General features: G+C 36.1%; 1 protein-coding gene across 1 annotated transcript in view; it reads left to right on the top strand.

The window, feature by feature from the left end:
• The window catches only part of LOC150103256 (DNA topoisomerase I, mitochondrial-like), a 364529-nt gene that overhangs the window by 145377 nt on the left and 197510 nt on the right, over positions 1-21642 (top strand). Inside the window, exon 5 of the mRNA XM_090398605.1 lies at positions 1390-1505. Coding sequence (XP_090254731.1) covers positions 1390-1505 — 116 coding nt within the window. The remainder of the gene's footprint in view (positions 1-1389; positions 1506-21642) is intronic.

Here is a 21642-nt window from a genome sequence, read left to right as displayed (position 1 = left end):
TCCATCTATATTTACACCTTCATCTAGGTTTGCGTTTTTGAGAATGTTTTCCTAGAGTGCTGTAAAGAGATTGGGGGAGATCACAACTTGTCTGTCTATTCTCTCGAGAGTTATTTCAAGAGTACTTCTGTACCTCCATATTTATCTCTGAAAACTGGAGTATATATTTTGATCATCTAATCAAGCAGCCTTTCATCTTTTTTTTTTCCTACCTCAAGTATTGATATGCACTTCTGATTCCATTCTTCTTGAATATTTTTACCACTTTTCTATCACTTCTTGTTGCAGTTAGCATACTTTCAAAATAATTACTCTAGAATCTTGCATATATCTATATTGTGAGTTTTCATGTCTCCTTTATCATCATCTTCAATTCCTTCAACAGGATTATTTCCTTAATTTTTAATCTCTGTCAATGGCCTTTACAACATATTGCCACCTTCTTTACTTTTGTTTTGCTACTTTTACACGTTACTTTTCTATCTTAGATTTCTTTCTAAGAAATCTAAGATAGAAATACTGATTTTTTAATGAAATAGCTCTTAATACTGAGCTAGGAACTTTCAATAGGCTTTTTTTTTGTTTCCATGACTGAGTCCACCATGTAGGAGTTGAAATGTTTTCTTCATTCTACCCAGTGAGTCTCCAATGTTTAGTTTGCAAACTTTTAATATGTGAATATTTTAGTTTACAGTTCACTTCTGAAAGCTGCTCGACTTTTTAGTGTGATATCCAGTTTTATCCTGAATACCAAATTATCATTTCCTGCTTCAAATCTCCTATATAGCTTTGTCCTTACCCAGCATAAAGATTTTGTAATCAGTAATAACATAGTCATTGATACTTGTCTTATTTTTTGTCTTCTTTCCACGTGAAGTTGTGCATGTCTTTATTCTGAAACGGTTCCCCATGTCTCGAACAGAAATCCTGCAGGTACTTATTATTAGCTTTGCTTTTTTCTCAAATTTTCCAAAACATTCCAGTATTGATATCCTACTATACTGTTTAGATCTCCAACAAGAACCAATTCTTTCTTTGTCAGCTGACTTCTCTAATGACTTAAAAAAATTATCTGCTTCTTCCTGTGAGCCTTCTGTGGGACCATAGGCACAAATAAGTCTGATTGTCCAGTTCCCTGCTTTAAGATATATTATCTGTATTTAGTGTTGAATACTATAGTTACTCCCCTCCCTTCCCTGATCATTGTTGCCTGGATGTAACATCTTACATATTTGAATATAATCTTCTCTAAGTCTTTTTGTAATAATTGTTTCATAGTCTTTTTTAATAACGATCCTTTGTAATGATGTTATTATGTCTAATTGACTTTAGTATGTTATGTGTATTATGTCTATTTTTATAAAAAGAGATATTTTTAATATGTTAAAGGTGGTTGGAAAAAAAGCATGAAGATGGGATCAAATGGCATACACTTGAACATAAAGGACCAGTATTTGCCCCACCTTATGAACCCCTTCCAAATGATATTAATTTTTATTATAATGGTAAGCTGATTCTGTTTTATTTTGAAGCTGATTATGATTAAATGATGAATTTGCTTTTGAAAGAGAAATACCTATTATATAAGTACAGTTATGCTAATCTGTCATGACCACAGTTAATGAAATACCTCTTAAAACTGACAAGAGTGAGTAGCTAAATGTACCATCATATTAGTTCATTGAATATTATACAGGGTGATTATAATTAAAGTTCACATTTTGAAAAGCTGTAACTGAGTAACTACTCAGTAGATTTATTTAATGTGTGTGCAACGTTGGAATTTTATTTTGTGCAAAAACCAATATGTTTGATACAATTTGTTCACAACAATATGTTCGATATGCTGTCCCCCGTTGTTGGCAACATGCTGAAATCGCAAAATTGTGTGCTCAACCACAGAATGTACAGTTTCACTCAAAATGTTGTAGATATGGTATGTGATGCTGGTCTTGAGGTCCACTAAATTGGCCACGTGTCCACTGTAGACAATATCTTTGAGATGTCCCCATAGCCAAAAGTTAAAGGTGTTCAGATCCAATGAGCACACTGCCCATGTTGTTTTATGAAAATCGCAGCTGATGATTGTTCTCAGTAAAATGTGTCTGAAGCAACATCTTGACAGGAGTAGCAATGTGAGGAGGAGAGGCATCATCCCGCATAAAAACTGTTGAATCCAGGCACTGATGCTGTTTAAGTGTTGGACTCACCTGATTTGACTAAGAGAGATGCATATCGCTGGCCATTAACAGTGCAGGTAACATGACCAGCAGGACTGAGCTCCTTGAAAAAGAAGTCTGATGATGAATTCCTCTGTAAAACCACCAAATGATGACATTTGGGAGTGAAGTGGAATCTGTCGCATGACGTGTGGGTTTGTGGTTGTCCAAATTCAGCAGTTGTGCATATTCACAGTGCAGTCCAGAAAATGTTTCATGGTCAGTTGTCCAGTTCAATCTGAGCAAGAAACTGCAGAGCAAATGTTTTTCATGCACCCTGGTAAGGATTAAGCAATTGCTGAACATGTGAAATCTTGTAAGGATAACAGCACAGAATTTGTCTTATGACTTTGAACCGTGTTTACAGGTTTGTCTAAAGATCGTGCAATACGCCGTGTACTGCTGCTACTTCCTATGATATTTGCAATCCTTTCTTCCTCTAATGCTATGACCTATTTTCTCCAATGTCTGCTGTTCAGTGGGCTTCCATTCTCTGTCAGGTTTGACATCTAATGGATCATTTTTCATAAACCATTTACAGTCATAAGACCTGTTTTTAATCCCTTTTAATGTTTTTAACTTTTGCAATGCTATCAAGGAACAGTTGTTATTTTGGTAAAACAACTTCAAGAAGCTCACGATCCTTTAGTAATGGTGGCATTGTACTTTAATGCATCTGCTAAACAGGCAGTGAACTGATGCATTCTGTAGCTATCTGCTTTTATAGACGCTTCTTTTGATGCATATGTTAAGGATATTTGCATAAATGGTACATTCGCAGCGTTTTACTGCATACCAGGAGTATCATACATAATTTACATGTATTGCAATGCCACGTATCACCCTAGTGGCAACTTTTCCAACTAACATTGGTTTTTGTGCAAAATAAAATTTCAATGCTGCATACATCATATTAAATGTTTTCAACTGAGTTACAGCTTTTTGAAATGTGAACTTTAATCATAATCACCCTGTTTATCAATATCACTAACTTACACATGCACATACAAAGTTACTAATAGCCATATCAGTGCTGTATGGCTATTAGTAATGTTATGCATATTTAATACACATATTAAACTCTTAGCACTATGGGTGGGCAATTGATTATGCATGTGTATTATTTGCTTTGTCAATTGGGATATCCTGCATTGTTAAACAAATGTTTGACAAATGACAATAATGCTTATACAGAATGTGGCAACAGAATTGTAGGCAGGTAGGCATACTTCATTGATGGATGCTGTTATGGATAGCATTGTATCAGATATCATCATAAACTTGTCATCACATTGAAGAAAGTAAAACATTGTTACAGTTATAAGACAGCAATGCTATACATGACAATGTCAAATATATTGCTGTCTACTGTCAGCATTTCTGCAGGTTGTGTTTCTTTTTAAGGAGAACAGTAAATACACTATACACAGTTATTTGTCACAGTAGTAAAGTACACATTTGTTGCTTAATGCCTTATACACAAGGAACAGAAGCATCCACCAGATAAAGAATAGCTGTGGATATCAGATGATATTTTGTAATTTTTTCTAATATAGACTTGTATCATTCTACAAATTGACCATAAATACAGAACACAGGTCATCAAAAAATAATATACAGTAGCAAACAAATTAATGCGAGCAAGTTGAATGTTCATTAAGTTGGTGGTGGTTTTGGTTTGTTTTTTGTTTCAGTTTCACAGTATAGTTCGCCCACCGATTTGAGGTCCCTCGAAACTACTGCGCATGTCAGAAAAATGAGAATCCATTCCGATAATAGGGTAATCAGTCTGTCTTCTGGGATGTAATAATGAACAAACTGAGTTTGTTTATTATTACAGGTCGGAAAATTTAGCTTTTCTTTTACGAACATTGTTGATTTTAAAGTGTAACTATTTTGCTTGTATAACAGTTGGAAAAATGTACGTAGAGTGTTAATACGTGCAAATACTGCGTTCTACATAAGACAATGTCACTTCGCTCCATGATAAATTTCCTTTTATTCTGGGACTTTTTAAAACAAAATCCGATTTCATGAAGTATTTTCCTTAAAGTTTCTCTTTTCCAAGGAAACTTAATTTTTTCTTTAAGCACAGGAATCAAATTCAGAATAGTTGGCACTCTTTTCTCGAATACATAAAATTCGTGAATAGCTCTTCTAATAACATCTACATCAAAATCATTCAAAGCTACGGTTTCGATGGTTTTCTTTCTCTGGCGCTTTTTTTTTTTTTTTAGGAGATTTAAATTGTGGCTTACCTTCACCTTTTGATTTCCTACGAATTCTTTTAACAGTCGACCCCGATACGCCGGCAATTGCACTTGCACGTTTTATGACTTGAGAAAGGGGAACAAGAAGACGGCCTTCTGACGATTCTTTTTTGCAGAATGTCAGCACATTATTCAATATTCTTTTGCAAGAGCTACTGAAACGTTTAACAACAGAACTTGTTGACTGTACTGGATCCATCATACAAATTAATAATAAATAAATAATGCAAAAAGAGAACAACAAATATCAAGCTAGTGCTAGTACTAGTACAGCGACAGACAAGAAAGCACGTGATTTCGCATGTTGGCGACCAATTCGTAGATCCCTCATTTCTTTCTCCCCTTCAGCATGAATAGACTATTCTTGGCACAAAGCCAAGAAGGGATCTAGAAATGGTGGGCGAACTATAATTTTGGTTTGGGGATAGTATTTTCAGTTTTGGTTTTAGTTCACTATTTTTGTTGATTGCTGCATGTTTTAACTATCTCTACGATGTTTTTAATAGTGTAAACAAATTGAAATTTGTGGTGTTTTATTAATTATTGTTTTATTAATGGATAAATCTCCAAGAAAGCATTCAAAAATATGTACTCTTTCTCAGTGCACGTTCTTGATTCAAAGACAAATTGCCAATAAGTGATGTTATTTTGGGTACTGTTAATGTGATTTTAAAGAGAGACAGGGATTTTATAGGGAGACGGGTACCTTTTCTCCTGATGGAAAAAAAAATGTGTGGCAAAAAAGGAAAATACACTTACTCAAGATCGTTTACTAGTTAGGAAAGCAAAATGAATCCAAGATTGTATGCTGTAGACTTATTTAGAGACTTGGCAGCTAGTGGGATTAATGTTTCTCACATGACAGCCTTCGAAGATTGTTGAAAACAGAGAGGACTGTCCACAGATCAAAAAAGAAACAACTGTTGATGAAGGCTATGCAGTAAAAGAGGCTCTAGTGGGCAAAAGTGTACAAAGATTGGACTGTTGAGAAGTGGAAGAAGGTCATATTCTCATATGAGAGCCATTTCTTTGTCTAATTTCATAGACTAATATAAAATGGAGGAGAAACGTTGAGAAGAACAAGCTTATTCAGGCCAAATAATGGTTGTCAAGATAGGATTTCTTGGTAATATAACAATCTGTATTTAAGTTCTGTAGATCTGGAAAAGGCATATAAAGTTCCAAGAAAAAGCTGTTCAAAATGCTTCTGTTATAGGAGTAAATGTGATTTGAATTAGATTTGAATGAGGTGGCATATACATGAAAATGGTGTGATGGAGATTAGGTGTAAGACTGGTGTAGGTGTTGAAAAATATACTATGCACATTATCTTCACTCTTATTCATTCATATGGATCACATGAAGTCAGAATTTGAGATTTCAACTCAGCCCTTTATTTTATGCAGATAGTGTTATATTCTTAAATAAATAAATACAGTCTGAGCTATGTTTATTAATAAGTCGAATATTCATTAATATTCGACTTATTAATGAATTCATTAATAAGTCGAATTGTTGGAGAAAATGTGGTATAAAACTCGGAAATAAAAAGATCAAACTATGAAAACTGGCAGTCACACAGAAAACTTCAGCTTTATTCTCAGTATCAAACATACTGAAGTGCTGGCCCCGTTGGCTGACTGGTTAGCATACCTGCTTTCCAACCAACAGGTTTAGGTTCAAATCCTGCTGTGGGCATGGATTTATGATCACGTTTAGGTAGGAGACGAATTTCATTGCCCATTGTGAGGCCACCACCCCGCTTATTGGAGGCCTGAAGTGGATCAAAAACGTTTTGTGTTTGGTCTCTAGAGCAGGGTTTCCATACTATCTAAGCATAAATTGAAAAAAAAAAAAAAAAAACTCCTTAGCCTGTCCACAGTACAAAAATATACTATGGCTTTATAATAACCTTTTGTGGGTGGGAACCACACATTAGTAAAAACATTTCAGCTGTTTAGACACAACTTTAAGTGAAGGTTGCAAATTAAATATGGAAATACATAACAGAATAAACAAAGCTGGTATAATTAGGAGTCAGTTTAATAAATTGTATGGTTTAAGAGGCAAATTTGTCAAAACGCTAAAGTAGCTGTATACAAGATAGTGTTCGATCCAATTTTAACTTTTGGATTTGAGAAATGGGTCAATAAAAACAGATCATAGTTGATCAGAGATTAGGGACTGCAGATATGAAAAGTGAGAAAAATTAATAACTGCATCAGTTGCAGAACTATATTAAATATGAAGATAGGAAGAAACTTGACAGCATTAGCATTGAGGAATGCGTGAGTAGAGTTAATCTAAAGTGGTATGGTCATGTTAACTCGAATAGGAGAGAGAAAGCTAGGAAAACAGCTATTTGATTCTAAGATGACAAGAAAAAGATCCAGAGGAAGACCAAGATCTTCTTGTGGATTGATGCAGTTATGGGAGCCTTAGAAGACCAAAATATAAGCTACAACATTATTGGAGTCCCAACCAATAGACTAATTTGGAAAAAAATCTCCGTGGGAAAAAAAAAAGACTCCATGTGTGATGCCCCTAAGTTTTTTTTATATATATAATTTCTCATTATAAGTATTTTTTCAAGTTACTAATATTTCATAACTTCATTATTTCTATGTATCATTTTTATTCACTCAGATATCTACCCTATAGATATAAAATGATAAGCATTTTTATGTAACGTTTTTGTGTCACGTTTTTTTGTCACGTTTTTTCTTAATATAATATATATTTAATAGTAATTAATAATAATAATAATTTGGTATGGATAGTGTAATTATTTTTATATAAAAAATTCGAGGAAAATAATATATCTATTTTTTTTTAAATAGAAAAATATTAAACATTGCACTATTTTTATATAATACATTTTTTTTTTAATAGAAAAAATATTAAATGTTGCACTATTTTTATAGATATATAAGACAAAGCTAATATTGAACAAAAGTGGCTGTTTTCAAGTCTTAGCAAGTAGTGCAACAACAAGGCGACTTAAAAGTAGCGCAAGAAGGGGCAACTTGTGGCAAAGGTGGAGCAAGCTCGAAGCATTTGATCCAAAAATAACCAGCTTACCAGCTCAGAGAACCAGCCCGGAAGTGGGGGGTTAGGCACCGTAGGCACCATGGGGGGGGGGAGAACCCCTCAAGTCATCTGATGACTTTAATTCGAGTCATCAGAATTCAAGGAGAACCGGCCTACCAGTCCGGAACTCGGGGGTTTGGGCGCAGTAGGCACTGGGGTGGGGGTGGGGGGCGGAACTGCCCTTTTGAGTCTTCAAAATTTGAGTCATCAGAATTCAAGGAGAACTGGCCTACCAGTCCGGAACTCGGGTGATCGGGCACCGCAGGCACCAGGGGATGGGACTACCCCCCTTTCAAGTCATCAGAATTCAAGGAGAACCGGCCTACCAGTCCGGAATTTGGGGAGTTGGGCACAGGGGGGGGCATAGTCCCCCCTAGTACTACATAAAAAAAAAAAAGAAACAAATAAAAATTATTACAAACAAAAATTATTGATTTTATACTTTAATTTTAATTTAATCAATTATAATGTAGATATATATTTTTCTTGATTTTAAATCTGCGAAAGCATTTATGCTGTTGCTCAGAAAATAGACTAATGTCTATTTTCTGAGCAACAGCATTTTCAGTAGAAAACAATGCTAAAGAATTTAACTTCTCCACAATGCCTATCGCAAATATGTTTTAATAAGTTTTAATTTGCTAAAACTTCTTTCAGCTGTTGCTACTGTTATAGGAATTGTCAGCAAAATTCTCAATGTGACCCACATATTTGGAACTATATCTGCGAATTGCTTGTTTTTAAAAATTGTAAAGTTTCTAATGGCGAATTGATGTTTTCTGGAAGTAAACTATCTAGAGATTTAATTTCTTCAAAGAGTACATTCCCCTCAATGTCACTACTATTTTAGATAAGAACCATTAGCCTTTGACAAAAAAGAAGATAATTATAAATTTAGTTTAATCCTTTATCCAAGTGTAAGTAAACAAAGTTTCCACCTGAAGTATCTTCAGGACTGAGGCAACTCGTAGTAAAGGTGGACCAAGCTCTCATCTCTCTTTGTCTCAGTATCTCCCATAATGCAAAGCACCTCTCCTTGCAGACATGTATAATGCTATGCATTGGCCAGTACCCAGACCAGGTTCAACCTTTATTGAATGTTCAAGTACAGGTCAAACTCCAAGAACTCAGTGTTGTTCCTCTCAGTAACACCCTGCCACTGAGAAGAACTCTCAGAACCGGTTGGCTCTACACCATGGCAGGCTCGCCCCCACCACCGAGAAGAGCCGCTCATTTGCTCATATCTCATCTGAGGGATAACAGCAACAGCCATGCCTCAGTTAACTTCATGTGCTACAGCATTGCTATTCATTATCCCACACCCAGGACCTGGGTGACAGCAACAGCCGAGCCTCAGTTAAAACTTCATGGGCTACATCATTGCCATTCATCACCCAAGCTTCCAACCGGTTTCGACCTTTTTTTTTGAGGTCTCGTCAGTGGGCACCAGATCCAGAAGTGGTGATACTGAGACAGAAGCAATGGAGAAGTCGTATTTACCTATACGAGTTGCCAAAAGGTGTACCACCTTATTATTAAATTACTCTGGATTTAGAGAAAGATGTTGGAAGTTTTTTTCCACTTGGTTAGACTATAATAAATTTCGTTTAATCCTTAATCCAAGTGTAAGCAAACAAAGTTTGCACCTGAAGTATCTTCAGGACTGAGGCAACTCATAGTAAAGGTGAACCAAACTCTCATCAGAGTAATTTAATAATAAGGTGGTACACCTTTTGGAAACTCGTATAGGTAAATATAACTTCTCCATTGCTTCTCTCTCAGTATCACCACTTCTGGATGTGGCTCCCACTGACGAGACCTCAATAATGGTCGAAACCAGTCTGGGTAGTGGCCCCTTCCCTTAATGCATAGCATTATACATGTGTGCAAGGAGATCTGCTTTGCATCATGGGAGATACCGAGACAAGGAATGATGTCCACCTTTACTACGAGTTGCTTCAGTCCTGAAGATACTTCAGATGCAAACTTTGTTTGCTTTCACTTGGATAAAGGATTAAACTAAATTTATTATAGTCTAACCAAGTGGGAAAAAACTTCCAAGAAGACAATTAGTTTAGATAACTGTAATGGGTTTTGCATTTAATAGTTTTTTATTTATTTGTTTATATTTATTACAAGCAGAGAATAGTTAAATTTTTAATAGTTTTTATTTCTTTCCTTTTTCCTTATTTATACTTTTGTGGAATAATATACGGTGTTTGATTTTTACACTGTATTCTATTTTTGCTTTATTATTGCGAATACATTCGCAACAGGTTATACTAGTACATATATAAAGATAATAAGTCATAGACGGCATTCTTAAATTTGTGACTGTTTCATACTTGCTAAGTAGGCATTTCTGTCAATAGAAGATAATGAATTCTTTTATGTTCTTTCAATATTTGTATTTTCTCGGAGCAGAAAAAAGTATAACAATGTTTTCATTGCCAGGTAATTATTTTTGGAAGCAGCGAAGGCTATAAAGTCTTAGTTTTGGCACCCTCTCTACATTTGGTGCCCAGTCAGCCCACCGCTTAATCCGGCACTGACCATGAGTTATCTGATCACATACAGAGGTAGAAGGGTTTTTCATCCCAGATGTAGCCAAATTGGCTGGAGAACACATGAAAGTTACAGACAAAAATATTATTCTTTGCAGTAGATGGGAGTAGATAGTGGCATTGTATAATGGTAGTTGCCTTGTGTAGAGTCAGGTGCCTTCCTGCCATGAGTCCTTGGAAGTGTCACATAATAATAATAAAAAAAAAAAAAAAATCAGCTAACGCCTTTTTATTCCCGTATACGGGGAGCAGGCGAGGCCATTTAGCACTATCTAACTTTTGGAGACTGAGTGGGCAGTTCAATCTCCACTGGCACCAATCAGAGATAGATGGCCCAAGGCTATCAGTAATTAAGCGGTACTCAGTGAAGAGAAACGGCTCAAATGTGCCACCATCTCGTGGTCCCTAACCCTAACACAATATATTTAATGTCTGAAATAATGTGGGTTCTACGGTCGATTTTCTTGAGTTTACAGGACGAAAAACCCAAGTTTCCGGGAGGAAAAACCTGCTTGCCCGTGCTAGAGATCGACTAACTCGGGAACCGGTCGAAAAAAGGCTTAGAAAAATTTCCTCTAGTCGCCGACTAGACTCGAAACCAAGTCTTCCTTCATGCAGCCAAGCGCCATGGTTGGCAAACGCCACATCCACTGAGCTACACAGGCTCTACATAATAATAATGAAGTAATTAAAAGATAAATGCCTTAGCCAACCCACAATATTTCCATGTTAAAGTTTTACAACTGGGATGCTTAAAAGGGTCAAAGCTGTATAACCAAGAGGAGACTTCCACATAGCCTTTAAAGGAATGCAGAGAACTGACCAGGGCTTCTGACCTAATGTCCAATCCTCACCTTTTCGTGGTGCTCCCTGTTAAGGTATCTACCTTGGATACTGAACGAATGAGGATGGGCTAGCAATTTGAGATTTAGCTGACCAAATTGTATTCGTATTTGCTTAAACCATAATATAACATGATGGTACAACATGACAGAATTTCATGCCAGCTGGGGCTTCACCCAGTTAAACAAGGCCCCTATTGTTTTCGCCAGAGAAAACCAGGGTGAACAGTGAAAAGTCTGCTACTGGAACAAATCCTGAAACACACCCCAACTCAACAGAGTTCAATATTGTACTATCAACATAAGAAGCCTGAATGGCAAAGAAATTGAGCTGGCCGAGGAATAGATACCCGATCGATGTCACTGAAACAAGAAAGGCAAAAACTGGTGAGATCTTTCTGAGCAATAAATACAAAATGTTATATTCAGGCAATGACAATGAAGTAAAAGGGTAGCTATAGTATTCAAGAACACTTAATATGAGGCTAATCTTCTTGAATGGCAGGTGATATCAAATCGAGTGATGTGGGCAAATATTAGAATAGGGAACCGGACAATCAGACTTATTTGTGCCTATGGTCCCAAAGAAGGTTCTACTTAGGTAGAAGTTGAATTTTTTTCAGACTTTAGAGAAAGCAACTGACACAATGAAAAAAAGAAAAGTTAGTCCTTGTTGGGGATCTAAATAGCAGAGTAGGAAATGATTGTCAGACACAAAAAATACTTTGGGAAAATTCGGAGAAAAGAGCAAAGCTAATAATAATGGCAAATACCCATTGGATTTCTGCTCAGGACAAGAACTGGTTATTACTAACACAATGTTCCAAAATAAAAATCTGCACAAATTCACATGAAGAGAAGAGATAAGAAATAAGAAACATCTCATTGACTATGTGATTGTTGGTAGTGATGTTTTCTCCCTGGTGCTGGACAGTAAAGCAAACAGAGGATTTAAAATTGGAAGTGATCACCATTTAGTCTTGACCAGGATAAAATTGAATTTCATATTGAAAAGAAGAATGTGTAAGAAAGTTTTAAAGTGAATAAAAGATGAGCACTCTCAGCTGTGAACTGTAGACTAAAATACACAAACTTTATTGAACAAAAAATGAGAATTTGAGAACAGGAACCAAACCTTGGGGATTCAGTGGCAAATCCTGAAGAAAACATTGATTCAGACTCACAAAATCAGTTTTATTCTTGTTAAAACACTCCAAGCACTGTTCAGAGATTTTCATGCTAGTGCATTTTTGATCGACTGTGATCAAGCATGGCACCAATCTTGCACAAAGTTTGGTGCCATGCAGTTTGGTGCCAAATCGTTGCAGTTCATGGAAAATATATCCTACACGTTCTTTTGAAATGCCTTTAGACTCAGTAATTTCACTCACTTTGACTCGCTGGTCATCCTATAACCTTATCGTGCACTTGATCAATGATTTCTGGTGTTGTTATACTTTTTGGACGTCCCTCATGTGGATTATCTTCAAGGCTGGTACAGCCATGTTTAAACTTGGCAGCACATTTTTTAATTGTCAAAAACAAAGGAGAACAGTGCCCATAAACGTTTATGAACTTTGAATGAATTTCTTTTGGCATTAAACCTTCTTTTAACAAGAATTTTATAACTGCATAATACTCAGTTGTATCAATTTCAAGGGATACAGACAACACTATTGCTTCAGACAGCTGTATAATGTTTAATTTGTTCATTAATGATATAAGAAAGGATCTGAGAGAAAAAGTTCGTTTGTTTGCAGATGATGCAAAGTTGGGTAGGGCAATAGTGAATGCAGATGACGTCAAAATTTTGCAAGATGTTGGATAGATTGTAGGTCTGGGCTAAGGAGAATGGATGTCAATTTAATGTGGCAAAATGTAAGGTTATACATTTTGAGGTGAAAAGATTAGCAGCAGTTTACTACATAAGTGAAACTGTACTCCAGGAAATTGATGAAGCACGAGATTTAGGAGTGTTGGTGGATAAGGAGTTGAAGTTTAGGGGGGCACATTGCAAAAGTGGCCAAATCAGCTCATCAAATCACATGGTTGCTGAAAAATACGTTGACAAGCAGGTTATTGTTCCTCTGTATCGAGCCTTGATAAGACCCCATCTCGAGTACTGTGCCCAGATTTGGTCACCTAGGTTTTTCTTCTTGATGGGGAGGAGGTGGAGAGGATCCAGAGGCGAGTGACCAAGATGATAGCAGGTCTGTGGAATGAACCTTATGAGAACAGGTTGAGGATTTGTGTGTTGCAAAAATTGGTTGATAGGTGGAGGAGGGGAGATATGATTGAGACATTCAAATTACTGAAGGGTTTCTATAAAATTAATTCAGAGATATTTTTGAGAACAGGGCTGGTTGTGGGAGGACTAGGGGACATCCATGGAAACTGGGCAAAAGTGTGGTTAGTAAAGGTGTTAGAGCTGGGTTCTTTACTTTTAGAGTGGTAAATGAGTGGAATGCGCTTCCAGAGTCTGTGGTGGATGCTGTGACAGTGAATGAGTTTAAGGCAAGGTATGATAAATACTGTATGAATGTCGAATAGTTGTGATGAATATGATTTGGGGCCTCCCTCGATGAGTCTGACTCCCTGGAGTTGCCCGTAATAATAATAAAACAAACTACTTGATAGGATGACTTGCAATTTCACATGGATGCTTATGACAGATGTACTAACTTAGAAAAAAAAAATCTTGCCGATAGTGTTGCCATCTATAGTCGAGGCCAAAACTTTTCAGACGTACTTGAGAAATGGTTGTGAAGAATTGTGGAAGGGAAGCTTGGTGAAGAACAAGCTGGATTCAGCCAAATAGAGACTGTCAGGATCAGATTTTCACTTTATCACAAATAGTGGAATCATGAGAATATAACAAAGATCTGTATTTACGTTTTGTAGACCTTTAAAAGGCATAAGACAAGGTTCCAAGATCAAAGCCATTCAAAACGTTACAGTTGTATGATGTCAATGGGCATTATATCAAGCAATGCTTAGTCTTTATTTGAGTTGTAAGTCAGCATTTAGAACTGAAGGAAGTACAGGAAGGTGGTTTAATGTTAAATCTGGTGTGAGACAAGGATGTACATTATATCCCCTCTGTTATTATCTATATGGATCACATTATGAAGGAAAGTGGTATTAAACATGATATCAAAATTGGAGATGTTAATGTCAGCTCTTTGTTTTATGCAGACCATGTTATACTTCTAAATAAATCCGCTACAAGTCTGCAAGATTCCTTGACTAAGTTGAATAACTGTTGTAATAGATTTAGTATGAAGATCAGCAATAACAAGACAAAAATGATGAAAATAGGCAGAAGCATTGAAAATATCAACTGCATTGTGAATGGGGAACCTATAGAACAAGTAAAACATTTCAGCTACTTAGGCACGATTTTTAGTGAAGATGGTAAATTAAATATGGAAATAGACAACAGAATCAACAAAGCTGGTATTGTAGGAAGGCAACTGAATAAATTTATATGGAATAAGAGAGAAATTAGTTCAAAACACTAAATTAGCTGTATACAAGAAAGTGTTCAAACCAATTTTAACTTATGGATCTGAGAGCTGGGTTAGAAATGAAACACTTGACCAAAGACTAGAGACTGCAGATATGAGAGTGCTAAGAAGGATTAGGAGCATGAACAGATAGCATCAATGGCCATATCATATTTAAAACGAGGATATTAGGAAAGAACTTGACATTATTAGCATCCAGAATGTGTTAGCAGAGCTAATTTCCGATGGTATGGGCACTTAAACAGAATAGTAGAGAAAAGTTACTTAAGTATAAAGAGCTAATAAGCTTCATTTCAGCAATGAAAACATTACTTAAATTAAGGGGATATTAAATCCCACATAGTTTTAAAACCGAATAAGAAACTCAAAGATTGAAAACAGAGAGTTTCTTGCCGAATATATAGTAAACTATAAAGTATCGGCGACACTAGCGTTAGCCAATGCAAGTGATTCTAGTACGTAGTACAATACCGGGCAACTCGTTGCAAAGGTGGGGGAATTTAAGTAATGTTTTCATTGCCGAAATGAAGCTTATTAGCTCTTTATACTTAAGTAACTTAATGGTTGCACCTGTTTGGAAAACTCGTTCGCAGAGCACATAAGTTCTTTTCGCTATACACTTTGGTATTAGGTCTAGCTACTCACCGATGAAGCCTCAAAAAAGGCTGAAACCGGTCTGGGTAGTGACCTCCCTCCATAATGTAATAACAGTTTACATTTCCTAGGAAATGTGTTTTTACATTATGGTAAATACCTAAGAATAGCGATCTGAACTTCCCCCACCTTTGCAACGAGTTGCCCGGTATTGTACTACGTACTAGGATCACTTGCATTGGCTAACGCTAGTGTCGCCGATACTTTATAGTTTACTATATATTCGGCAAGAAACTCTCTGATTTCAATCTTTGAGTTTCTTATTCGGTTTTAAAACTATGTGGGATTTAATATCCCCTTAATTTAAGTAATAGTAGAGAAAAGGTTTAGCAAAACAAGTGTTCTCTGCCAGGTTGGAATGAGGAAGACCAAGATATAGGTGGATTGATACCGTAAAAAGTGCCTTGCCTTAAAAGATAGAAATATTAGATCTTGACTGTCGGGACTGTACAATGTTAGTTATGAGGATCGACTGAGGGAGTGTGGACTGCCGAGTTTGGTGGATAGAAGAAGGAGGGGTGATATGATTGAGACTTTTAAACTGTTGAGAGGTGTTTACAGGTTTGACACTGGGGAGTTCTTTTGCTTGGTTGAACAGCGGGATGGAGTTATGACAAAGGGCCATCCCTGGAAGTTACGAAAGGAAACTGTGAGAAAGAGGGTGAGGAGTGGTTTCTTTGCAAGGAGGGTGGTTGAACCATGGAATGCTTTGCCTAATGGAGTGGTGAGAGCAAGAACGGTCAATGTATTTAAGGAGTGGTATGATAGACTTTGTGTTTCCTAGGAGGGACCTCCCTCGATGAGTCTTTTGACTCCATGGAGGCCTGAATAATAATAATGTTGGAGTCTTGACAAGTAACAGATTGATTCGGAGAAAAATTTTAGATAGGAAGTTAGTGGTGATGTCAATGTTTCATGTAGTACACTCATATCCTGTACACTCCCTTGAGGATGCATATCAGGAATTTGATGAGTTTTACAATTTTCATGGTTGTAAAACTATTATGGTGATAGTTGCATTTAAAAAAAAAAACTTCGATTAACTCTCTTTCATACATACTTTATTTCATATTTTATTTTTATGTCATTACTGAAAATTATGCTGAAATAGCTGAAATGTTTAGTTACTCTACTGACAATATATTTGATTATATCAAATTTGTTACATCAAACTATTTTCCTTTCCTTTTTTCATTTATGGCTACTGGCTTACAACAAGCAGTATACATAGCTTGTATAATGACCCATTTATACTATATAATTTTAATGTTTTGATCAAATTTTCTCATGGTTCCTTATTGACATGCCTTTTCAAAATCTACAGAACTGAAACACAGATCTTTGTTATGTTCCTTTGATTTCTCGATTGTCTATCCTAAAATTAAAAATCTGGTTCTTAACAATGCATTGTGTTCTTCCACAACTTTGATTAGCCTCTTAAGTATGCTTGCATAGATGTTACAGATAAGTCTGCAGAGAAATTCTTACGAAATGCAAATACAAAACAAATAATTCCGTTTTATTTCCATTTCTATAGATTGGTAGTACTATGATAGCTGGATTCTAATCAACTGGAATTTGACCCCCTTCTTATGTTATGCCTATTAATGTTCAGTAGAGACAAGAAACATTTTCTATTAAGATTGCCACCCTGCTTAAGTCAAGATTTTTTTTCTTTTTTCTTTTTATCCCCTGAGCAAACAAGGCACAGATTTAGCAGATACATGTTTCATTTGAAAATCTCTTTTTTACATATTAGTGTACATTACAAACCTATCCAAACTGTCCATATCCTCCTTAAGATCACAAGACTGCAATCTTTTCTACAAACATCTATGAGTTCATAGAATTTTGAACTCATTATTGTGGTCTACTATACAGAGGTCTGACAAGTAGAATAGAACTTTTGAAAGAAAAAAAAAAAGAAACATATCAGCAGTGTCAATAAAGAACAGATGGAGATGGGGCCTGAATAGCATTCATCTACCACAAATTATACCATTGATTAGGATACATCTCCATGCTCTACCTGGATGATATGTATTATAGTACGCCCACCATTTATAGATCTCTGTTTGGCGTTTTGCCAAGAATACTCGATTCATGCTGAAGGGAGAAAGAAATGAAGGATGTACGAATTGGTCGCCAACAAAATCACATGCTTTCTTGTCTGTCGCTGTGCTAGTAGTAGCCTGATTTTTGTTGTCGCTTCTTTGCATTATTTTTTATTATTAATTTGTATGATGGATCCAGTACAGTCAACAAGTTCTGTTGTTAAACGTTTTAGTAGCTCTTGCAAAAGAATATTGAATAATGTGCTGACATTCTGCGAAAAAGAATCGTTAAAAGGCAGTCTCCTTGTTCCCCTTTCTCAAGTCATATAACGTGCAAGTGAAATTGTGGGCGTATCGGGGTCGACTGTTAAAAGAATTCGTAGGGAATCAAAAGGTGAAGGTAAGCCACAATTGAAATCTCCTAAAAAAAAAAAAAAGCGCTAGAGAAAGAAAACCATCGAAACCGTAGCTTTGAATGATTTTGATGTAGACGTTATAAGAACTATTCAGAATTTTACGTGATCGAGAAAGGAGTGCCAACTGTTCCGAAATTGATTCCTGTGCTTAAAGAAAAAATTAATTTTCCTTGGAAAAGAGAAGCTTTAAGGAAAATACTTCATGAAATCGGATTTTGTTTTAATGCTATTGAGTAAGTTTAATGCTATTGCTATATTAATGCTATTGACTATGTTTCGGCAGAAGTGAAAAATTTCATTCGCCATCGCAACGTAACTGGGGATATTGACATGTCGAAACTTTTTAAGCTTTCAGAACACATGATTGAAAGTATTACAGTTCAAAACTGCGGAAAATATTGCTCTCATGTCATCTTATTGGAAAATATGTATTGGGACAGAGACAGAATTATCGAAGAATTATGCGAACCTTTGGTGATCAATAAGTCATGGAGATTCGGACTTTTGGTGATCAATAAGTCATGACTCTGAAGATTAAAAGGATTTGATAATGGTATTTTTTTCCAAACTTTTTTTTGCATGGGTTTGCTAAAAGAGTCACAATAAGTCATAAATAATTAATAGGTTTAGGACATTAAAGTGTCTCAGTTCTCTCAACTGTAAGTTTAGAATATCTAAGTTCATTTGAAAAAAATTTCTGTTTTTCTGTATAATTATTTTATAGAAAACTTTCTTAAAAATAAATTTTGTTAAATTTTTCTTTTATGCTGTACCTTTCTTTTAATTTTTGTTAATATTCTATGTACATTTTTCCAACTGTTATACAAGCAAAATAGTTACACTTTAAAAACTACAATGTTCGTAAAAGAAAAGCTAATTTTCCTGTAATAATAAACAAACTCATCCCAGAAGATTGATTGATTACCCTATTATCAGAATGGATTCTCCTTTTTGGGACATGCGCAGAAGTGTCGAAGGGTCTCTAATCTGTGGGCGAACTATATTATTATACAGGCCTCCATAGAGTCAAAAGACTCATAGAGGGGAGGTCCCCCCCAAGAAACACAGGTACAAAGGCGGATAATAAGAGATCCACCCCCCCCTAAGGTTTATCATTCCACTTTCATTGACCGTTCTCACTCTCACCACTCCATCAGGCAATGCATTCCATAGTTCAACCACCCTCCATGCAAAGAAACCACTCCTCACCCTCTTGCTCACAGTTTCCTTTCGTAACTTCCAGGGATGGCCTCTTGTCATCACTCCTTCCCACTGTTCAACCAAGTGAAAGAACTCCCCAGTGTCAACCCTATAACCACCTCTCAACAGTTTAAAAGTCTCAATCATATCACCTCTCCTTCTTCTATCAACCAAACTCTGCAGTCCATCCCTCTCAGCCAATCCTCATAACTATCATTGTACAATCCTGAAACCATCTTTGTTATCCGCCTTTGTACCCTTTCCACAGTTAATTTATCCCCTTCAAATCCTGGGGACCAAATCTGAGAACAATGGTCCAAGTGTGGTCTGATCAGGGTCTTATACAACAGAATGATAACCCTTTTATCTCTGTAGGTCAGTGTCCTTCTCATTATTGCAACAATCCTCTGTGTTACCTTCACCACCTTTGCAATATGTCCCCTAAATTTCAGGTTTCTATCAATCATCAACCCCAGATCTCTTGTCTCCCCTACTCCCTCCAGTATAACTCCTCCTATAGAGTATGCAGCATCCCATCGATGTTTCCCAAACCTCAAGACCTTACATTTTGCTGCATTAGACTGAAATCCCCATTCATTTTCCCATCTATCCAGCTTATCCAAATCTTCTTGCAGGGCTGCCGCATCTGCACTATTACTAATAATCCTTCCTAGCTTCACATCATCTGCAAACAACTGAATATCCCCTTGCAATCCACTGGCAATGTCATTGATATAAAGGTTAAACAATATAGGTCCCAGTACTGAGCCCTGTGGGACCCCACTTGTAACCCTCGTAACCCTCTGCTTCCTTGAAACTGCCCCACCATACACAACTCTCTGATACCTATTGGACAGCCAATCCTGAATCCAGTTGACCAATCTCTTGAACATTTAACATTTATTCAAGTGAAATGCACATTATTTTAATAAATTATTTATAAATAATATATTTTATGTGATGTACATTGCATTGTGAAACTACTGAAAATATTGATAATAATATAAAAGTGGTCAACACTTTTATATTTATGTATATTTATGTCACATTTATGTAAATTATTTAGAGCATACAAGGGGATATACCCAAAAATAAGTGGAATTATTTTTTTTTAAAAAATGTTATTAAAGTGTGTAATACCATATTCTACTCTCTTTCAAAGTACTCTCCATGTCAATGCACTTATCCTAATGTTTTTTCCATTGCTGGAAACAGTTCTGGAACTATTATTATTCGTGATACCTCTAAGGAGTTCAATTGGAATACTGTTTATAGCCTTCAGTGACTTTTCTTTCACTTTGTTCACATCAACAAATTGCTGCCCTTTCATGGTTTTCTTTATCTGTGGAAATAAAAAAAAAATCACATGGAGAAAGATTGGACGAGTAGAGAGGTTGGGGAACAACTGCCACGTTTTTCATCAAGAACTGTTGGACAGACAAGGCTGTGTAGATTGGGGCATTGTCGTAGTGCAGCAACCAATCTCCCCCATTTCTGGCTGTTTTTGTAGCACACTACAAGATAAAAATGTTGGTTTGCTATCCAGGAGGAACAAATTCTTTGTGTACTAATTCCATTTGCATCAAAAAACAAACAAACAAATTAACATTGTCTGGGCATTTGATCGAACCTGACATGCCTTCTTGGGTCTCAGTGAATTTGCATGTTTCCATTAGCCTGATGCTTGTTTTGTTTCTGGATCATAACTGTAGCGCCACCAAGATTGATCCCTGGTCACATCTTTTGAAAGAAAGTTCTGGTCATTAAGAACTTGTTCCCTCAAATTGCGGCAAACATTCACATGATATTTTTTATCCTCTCTGAGCAAACAAGGCATAAATTTAGCAGATACAAGTTTCATTTGCAAATCTTGTTAAAATTCACTGGCACAAACGGCATGACAAATTCTTTTCTTCAGAAACTTGCTCGATGGTTTTTTAACAATCTTCATTCATTGCCTGGCAAACCTTTTTGATGTTTTCATTATTTCTGCTTGTCGAAGGTTAGCCAGATCGTGGTTGGTCCTTAACTGATACGTTCCCATATTTGAAATAGGAAAACCACTCGTAGACCTGTCTTTTACTTAAAGTGTCCTCCTTAAAGACTTGCTGAAGCATACTAATAGTTTCAGCTGCAGTTTTACCCAAAAGAAAACAAAACTTCATGCACACTGAAGAAGATTTGACAAAGACAAAACCTTATGAGAATTTGGTGACAAGATAGTAATGCTAGCTAAAGAGTTGAACTTAGAGGTTGAATATGTAGCACATTTGTTGGAAGATCCGGAAGAAGAGCTTTCACATGTAGAGATAGAAGATTTCTTATAGCGATAGAAGCACAAATTTGCAGGGGGGGGGCAAAAGAACAAGAAAAGAAAGCAGTCCCCACAATGTTTGCAGTGAAAAAAATTGGCAGTGGCATTTGTCTTTGTTAATAATATTAACAAAGAAGAATTATGCAAACTGCAGTTGCTTGCTATAGAGAAATTTATGCAGAAAAGAAAAGGAAACATGCAGACTGCATTTGACATAATGTACAAATTTTTAAAGAAGCCCACTCCAGCTGTCATTTCTTTCTCTGAGCAGCTGGAGAACCATTCCCAGAAATCTGTTACAATTCCTGAATTTACAAAATATGTTGTTGATTACATAGTCTCTCCTGTCTCTTTTGATGATTTGTCCAATTAATAAAATAGCAACTTGGATGATTTACATTTATTCGACATACTCCATCCAGTTATTTTGCTGATAAGTGCCAGAGAAGCATATGCTCATGTTTCATTATTCTTATTTATTACAGCACTGTA

The sequence above is a fragment of the Typopeltis vanoorti genome, chromosome 9, assembly GCF_054136105.1.
Source record: "Typopeltis vanoorti isolate ZY-2024b chromosome 9, IOZ_Tvanoo_1.0, whole genome shotgun sequence".
In the NCBI taxonomy this organism is placed as follows: domain Eukaryota; kingdom Metazoa; phylum Arthropoda; class Arachnida; order Uropygi; family Thelyphonidae; genus Typopeltis; species Typopeltis vanoorti.
The sequence above is the reverse complement of the archived record's forward strand: the minus strand, read 5'-3'. Positions and strand labels throughout refer to the sequence as shown.